Raw genomic sequence first — 7316 nt, forward strand, 5'->3', positions numbered from 1 at the left:
ACAGTTAAAGTTCTGAGCAAGAAATTACTAAAAAATTGTAAAAAAAAAAGACAAAAACGTTAAGTGGTATTAAAATAATAATAATGATAAATATGATAATAAAAGAGTATTCACAGGTAATAAAGAGAGAGAAAATTTCTATATTAGAATATTGAAATATTTGTGGATTGTCTCATACGAAAACAGCAAATAAAGTTTCAAAACATATAATAGAGAACTGAAATGTTATACAACACAAACTAATTTGAATGGAAGCTTTTTCTGTAATACTTCGATCATTTTAATTACTGTACAATAAAGTAAAGGTACCTATCAAATGCAAAATACCATTTGAGCTCACCTCAAGATAATTAGAATAAAGTTAGTGAGACCCTTGTGCTTCATGCCTGCTGCAAAGAGATTTTATATTAGGCTCTAATTTAGTCAGCTTCAGTCTCAAATCTCCTCGTTTAGTGATATCCAGTCGATTTCTTTTCTTCAGTAGCAAATCATTTACAGCACTAAAACCACATTCAGCTAAATATGAAGATGGGAACGGTAACAACAGTTTTCTTGCAAACCTGGTTGAATTTGGGTATTTAGTTTCTGTCTCATCAAAAAGCCATGCCATCGCTCCTTTTATGTTGAATAAAGTTTTAACTGACTCATCATTTTGTATTTCCGAGAGTTCTTCTTGGTACTGCATTGAAACATCAGATAGATCCACTAGCACTGGCTGCATCACCCATGTTGGAAAATCAATCTGTTTTAAATCAGAAAATCTTTCTTTCAAATCAGAGGCCAATATTTTCAGATGATCCACAATGACAAGTACAGCAGCATCAGTCGGCTCACATTTCTTTAGCCAATGAAACTGGTCAAAACTTTTGTCAGAAATATGTTTTTGGCATAACTCGATAATTGAAATAAAGCCAAATATCTTCGCCTTTGCATCAACAAGAGTTTTATTTGTTCCTTGAAGTTGTTTATTCAACACATTCAGTTTTTCAAAAATATCTGCTAAATAACTCACAAACGCTTTTCCATCAACGGTTTGCAGGTGCTTTATTTCAGGCTTGTCACTTAAAAAGTCACTAAGCTCATCAAATAGTTCCATGAATCTTTTCAAACAATTCCCCTTCGAAAGCCATCGTACCTCAGTGTGAAGTAAAAGTCTCACATGGTCTGCATTGTTATCATCACAAAATTGCTTGAAACGACGCTCACATTTGGCATTAGCTTTGATAGCATTGATAGATTTTATAACTGATTTCAGTACCTCATTAAGTACAGGAGAAATATTTTTCGACACTAAGTTCTCTCTATGAATAACACAGTGCACAAGAAGCATTTCTGGATTCTCATCTTTCATCAATTTTAAGCAGCCATTTTTCTTGCCCATCATAACAGGAGCACCATCAGCTGCACAAGATGTTATGTTTTCCATTGGTATATTATTGACATCTAAGTAGTGTTTTAGTTTATTATATATATCAATGGCGGTAGTGGTGGTCTCTAACGATTTGCAGAATAACATTTCTTCAGCAAATTCACCTTTATCAATATATCTTACATAGGTTAGCAATAAGGCCTCACTGTCTCTCACAGTTGATTCATCCATTTGTACTGAGAATTTTCTTGATTTCAGCTTTTCAACAAGTTGTGTTTCAATATCTTCACTCATTTCATCTATTCTTCTCCTAACAGTGTTGTTACTGAGTGGCATGGCTTTAACATCTTTGTCATCTTTTTCCAGAACTGTTTTAAGAAATGCTGATATTGATGGTTTAATTAAATCCTCCCCTATAGTATGATTTTTTTCCAGATTTAGCAATGGGTAAAGAAATTTCATAACTAGCCTCAAGAGTACGACTGACAGTAACAGTTTGTGCAGTGAACAGAGACTTTATTGTTGATCTTTTTTCAAACTTATCCTTTAAAGTTTTGAAGTAATTCAAATCTGAATTGACATACGCACTATGTTTCGCCTTCAAATGCGCCTCAAGACGACCTTGTTTCATTGATTCGTTGGTCAAGCATTGTTGGCATAAGAGGCAGAAAGGTGACCGTTCATCATGGACAGCGGGTATGAAACCAAGTTTTAAATATTCCTCTGAATACTGACGAACTTTCTTCTTGCTTGCACTACTCATTTTATGCATAGGGTTTGTGACTGAAATAAATAAATGAGAAATCTTATGAAGTGAAATGCACTTTCAGAATTTAAGACGTTTAAGTTAACACATAAATGAAATAATACTTACCAGTAGCATCGATGTCCTGGGTCCTGCGTTGTTAAGTAAGTAAAGTAGGCTAGTAACCACTTTTTCAGGTTAAGTTAAGTTAAGTTATTTTATTATTATATTTTTTCTTTTAAAAGCTGCAAACACTTTCTTTACAGAAAGGAAAAAAGATCTTGCTTCGGGATCCTTCTTGTTGGTTGAAGGGACCTTCAGGCCTACCTTGACAATCAATCTTCTTTAAAGTTTGGTCTTCTTGAGATGTATTCGCTGGTGAACTCGGTTGCTGTGTTCTATTCTTCCCATGTACCGAGCTGTGAGAGCTGGCTCTGGCTCTGCTGGCTGTCCCCTTTCTTCCGGTTTATATTCTCTTTCGAAGAGTTGTTAAGTTTTAACTACTTTATTGTAAATAAGCTTGTTTCACTTTGATAGTTAAAAAGTATCTTTGATGTAAACATTTTAATACCACTAATTATTCATTTTGGGCATAACGTCTCCTCTCAGATCTGATTAAAAAATGTTTTGGTCTCAATAGTTAACTTTTATTTCTGTGATTTCGAATCGTTTAATTTTCCAATTGTCCCCAGCTCATAACTTTGCCTTTGATTTTGACTTAAATTATGTTTCTCGTAGACAGGTCGTCTCCAATTTTCTTTAATTGACTTGATGTTCATAGAATTTTACACTTTAGAATTGACACCAAATTCGACTGAGCATCATCGATCCTTTTCAGCTATTTACTAAGAGAGTTTATTTCAATTAAGGTGTGAAACTTTGCTTTTAGCTGTATGCTAAAATTTAACTTGGTTATGACTTGAAAGACCTGCCTGTTTTAAACATTCGTCACTTAATGCAATTGAAACTCTCATCCATGCTTTTCCAGATGCTTCCTGAGATAGTTACATTCCATGAAGGTGTGAGCTATTGTTTTAGCTTACCACATGAAACCTGTGTGTTTGCTAAGCCTGCTTGTGAGCAAGGATCTGCATTTTACAATCCTGCTCTTTGCAGCTGCTATTAACCTTTTGTGGGATCTTTCCCTGTATCCTCTCAGACCAGATATTGCCAGACTTCCATGTTTCAAATGACACGATTGTTTGGACTGTGAATTCTCAGAAAATGGATTGCTTTCCCTTGAGAGAAAATGGAGGAAATAGATATTATAAGGGTAACTTAGCAAAAGCTCTTTGAATCGCATTTCTAAATCCAATTCAATAAATAAGGTTCTCCCATGACCTCGCGCGCTTCGTGCGACGTGCATGAAGAGCGATGGCGCGGTGATTATGTAATAACTACACAATAAAGACCTTTTTTACCCAAAAAAAATTATTTACTCAAAATAACATCTGAAACATAAACTACATATGTTTACCTGATGGAAAATCTAAAAAAATCAAAATCAAAAATTTGGACCCAGACCTCCATTGCCCCCCTTAAAAATCAAATTGCCCCCCTGTGGGGCCTACGCCCCACGTTGGGAACCACTGCTCTGGAGGTTGCACTGGAAGTCCAGGCCGAGTAGCAAGGCAGCACAGAGGTTGGGGAGGACGTAGAGGTGGAAGCCGCTGAACTCTACGCCCTCGATGGTGAGGGTGGCAAGATGGCAAGTAAGATGGCGGTGCCCACGGGCCACACGTGTTGTGAGGGGAGCAAGATGGTGGCGCCAACGGGCCACACGAGGATTGCGGGGAGAAAGATGGCGGCGCCCGGGGGTCACACATGAGGGGCGTCGGGGCAACAGCGGCGACTGAGTGGGCCTGGCACACATCAGCAAAATGTCCTTTCTTACCGCAGGCCTTGTAGTGCGCACTCCGTGCCGGGCAGCGTTGTCGGGGGTGCTTTGACTCTCCGCAGAAGTAGCACTTGGGTCCTCCGGGGTTGTATGGTTGCCGCGCGGCGCAGGCCTGGGGTTGGCTGGGGGCAGTCGCTGATGGGATGCATGGTAGGGTGTTCACTGGTGGGGTCCATGATGCCCAGGAGGGGTGGGCTGCGCGGTTGGGGGCATACGCTTGAATATTGCGCAAGGCGACCGTGAGCGAGAGCGCTAGTTTCTTGGTCACCGCGAGGTCGAGGGTGGCCCCTTCTCAGAGTCGCTGGCGGATGCAGGCCGACTCTGTGCCTGTAACGGACGCGTCTCTCAGTAGCAAGTCCGAATGTTCAGAGGCCGAAACGGCCTGGCAATCGCAGTCTCTCACTAGACGTTGCAGGGCACGCCAGAAATCCTCCACAGACTCACCGGCGAGTTGATGCCGCATGGAGAGGAGGTGCCTGGCGTAGATCTTGTTGGTCTGCTGCGTGTAGTTCTCCTTCAGTTGCGCCATGGCCTCAGCGTATGTTGGCGTGCCCGGATGAGGGGGAAGATGTCCGAGCTCAGGCGCATGTAGAGGATCTGGAGTTTCTGTGCCTCTGAGGGTGGTTCAGTCGCAGATCCAATGTATGCCTTGAAGCAGGCTAGCCAATGTGTGAAGGCTGACTTGGCGTCGTCTGCTTGAGGGTGCAGCTGCAGGCGATCAGGCTTGATGCAGAGATCCATTGTTTTAAAATGTCTGCATAATAAATTGATGCACTATCAATTATGTCAAGACGAGAGTAGAGAATAATCGAGGCTTTATTACGCAGAGATGGGGAGCCTCCCGCTGCTGCTGCCCAAATGGCTGCAGCTTGGAGAGCCCACACATTTATACTCCGCCTACTGGGCGGAGCCAGCAGGCAGGGATCTATCCCCATACCTGTAGTACAGGGGCCTTACCGTAATACCCTTGTATGCAGTATATGATACAACAGTGGTGACTACCACAAATGGCCCCAAAAAATAAATAACAGGTAACTATAACTTAGCTAACACAAACAATGTCAAGTGTAAAAGTAGAGATGTCAGCAATCTTCAAAAGCCTAACCCTTCATACAACATGATTGCAACAGATGCAGCGACAAGAAATTGATTAATCTAATCAGGTCACAGGTTCGCTGCAATAATAAAATATCTTCAGATGTGACAAACAGGATTCCACACAAAGTTGTTATTCCAATATAGAAAATAATATCACAAAATATTTTTGTTCAACTTGCAATTAGCTCAACTAGCTCAACATTACTAAGGTTCGAGAAAAGGTACAGGCGGATTCCTCCGCTTCCTGCCACCCGCAGCGTGAATTACGATTGGGCAGGGAATAGTGACAATGGGAAAATCGCGATTTGCGCCTGACACTCATACTCCAGTCCCCCACTGACAACATCAGTAACGTTCGCAGCCTGTGGGCCAATGCAAAACCCTTATTTGCATGGATTTAAATATCATTAACAGCTTGGACACAGTATGCTCCACCCCTCCACGATGCTTCACCCCTCTCAGGCCGGAGTCACGTGGGCGCGAATTGGTGCAGGTATTTGCAGGTGGGCCTAGCATCCTTGGCTGTTCAGAGGGAGCGAGAGGCTAAAAAAACTCTCAAAATCCATCTAAATTTGTCGGTCTTACTGGGGGGTGTTTGCCTGGGTTGGGGGTAGTACATAAGAATGGCTTGGTGCCAAGTCCGTGGACTCAGGATGTCCCTCTCGAGATCGGGGTGGCCTGTCTCAGACCACCGTTGCTGCAGTATGTGATTGAAACAAACACCTCTGATGCTATTTACAGGCTCCTGGCTGTTCACACTGCTGACTGTTCACTGTGTCCTGTAAATATTCAGAGAGCTTCGGTGATATGGGAGCCACCCAGGTTGCCCCTCTGGAAACACTCCTACCCCAGAATTAACATCAAGTGGATTGCCATCACTGACTCACCAGGTTCTGGCACTCCTTAGTGACAACCTCAGAAGCACAGCTCCACTCCAGTGGAAGCAGAGTGGTAGTACAGCTCACTCCAACCAAAGGACACCTGCATCGTGGCCTTTGGAACCCTCCCTAGCCTCCCTAGGGCAGAGATCTCAGCAGTGACCCTACCCCTCGGGTTCAGGAGCTATCTCCTCCTGGTGAGGCTGGCAGCACTGACTGTCTCTGCCATCATCTGCCTGGTGCCATTCAGGAAGATGGGCTTGAGTCTGTGGACCACCCTGGGGAAGGCGGTGTTCCTCCTCTCCTAATTGGCATTGAGCAGTAGGACCACTTCAGACTCCCGAAATTGGGAGTGTGTGGGTGTGTGTGGGGGGAGGGGGGCACTGGGGGGGACTGGGGGGCAAGTCTTTTCTGAGCCAACTTCATGGCTGGAATGAATGTGGTGATGGAGCGCTTATAAGCTGCTGCAGCTTGTCTGGCTCTTTAGCGAGAATTCTTCTCATAGTTACGCTGCCCACGGGGTTGAGAATTTCTTTCAATTCATGTCGGTAGGGTGCTAGGCCTTTGGATGTCCTGAATCTTAGAACAAATAGCGCCCCCCCAAAGGGAATGCTTTTCAGTTCCAACGGGAACATCGCCCAAATAGAGGGCGGGATTCTCTGATCCTGAGGCTAAGTGTTGACGTCGTTGTAAACGCCGTCGTGTTTCCCGACGGCGTCAGCATGGCCTCAGGATCAGCAATTTGGCCCTTACAGGGGGCCAGCACGGGACTGGAGCGACCCTCACCGCTCTAGCTGCTGATCCCGGCGTCAACTGGGCGTGGTGGGGTCTGCGCATGCGCAGTGGCTCCCTTCTCCGCACCGGTCCCGACGCAACATGGCGTAGGGCTACAGGGCAGGCGCGGAAGGAAGGAGGCCCCCATCCCGAGAGGCCGGCCCACCAATTGGTGGGCCTCAATCGCGGGCCAGGTCACAAAGGAGGCCCTTCTGGGGTCTGACCCCCCCCTACCTCCCTCCCAAACCCCCCCCCTACCACACCCCCCCCCCCACAGGCCGCCCCCGGACCTTCCATGTCGACGTCCCACTGGCTCGGAGGAGGTTAGAACGGCGCCGGCGGGACTTGGGATTTTTGTTACGGCCTCTCGGGCCGAGAATCGGAGGGGAGGTTGCGTAGAGTGGCCCCCGACTAGCGCCGCGCCACCATGCTTGGCGTCGATTCTCCGCTGTGCAAGGAATCGCGTCCCGGCGTCGGGGTGGCGTGGCGCGATTCGCGCCGGTCGCGGCGATTCTCAGGCCCGGCCCCGGGCTGAGAGAATCCCGCCCAGTGAGT

General features: G+C 45.3%; 1 protein-coding gene across 1 annotated transcript; it reads right to left on the reverse strand.

Annotated features, from left to right (window-relative positions):
- Positions 1–361: 361 nt before the first annotated feature.
- On the reverse strand, positions 362–2265 carry LOC119977228 (SCAN domain-containing protein 3-like). Its single transcript, XM_038817943.1, is given in 3 exon segments — positions 362–1792; positions 1794–2152; positions 2244–2265. Coding segments are annotated over 2 exon segments (1779 nt in total). The 5' UTR covers positions 2142–2152; positions 2244–2265.
- Between the last annotated feature and the right edge of the window lie 5051 nt (positions 2266–7316).

This window comes from Scyliorhinus canicula, chromosome 14, assembly GCF_902713615.1.
Source record: "Scyliorhinus canicula chromosome 14, sScyCan1.1, whole genome shotgun sequence".
NCBI classification, from domain to species: Eukaryota; Metazoa; Chordata; class Chondrichthyes; order Carcharhiniformes; family Scyliorhinidae; genus Scyliorhinus; species Scyliorhinus canicula.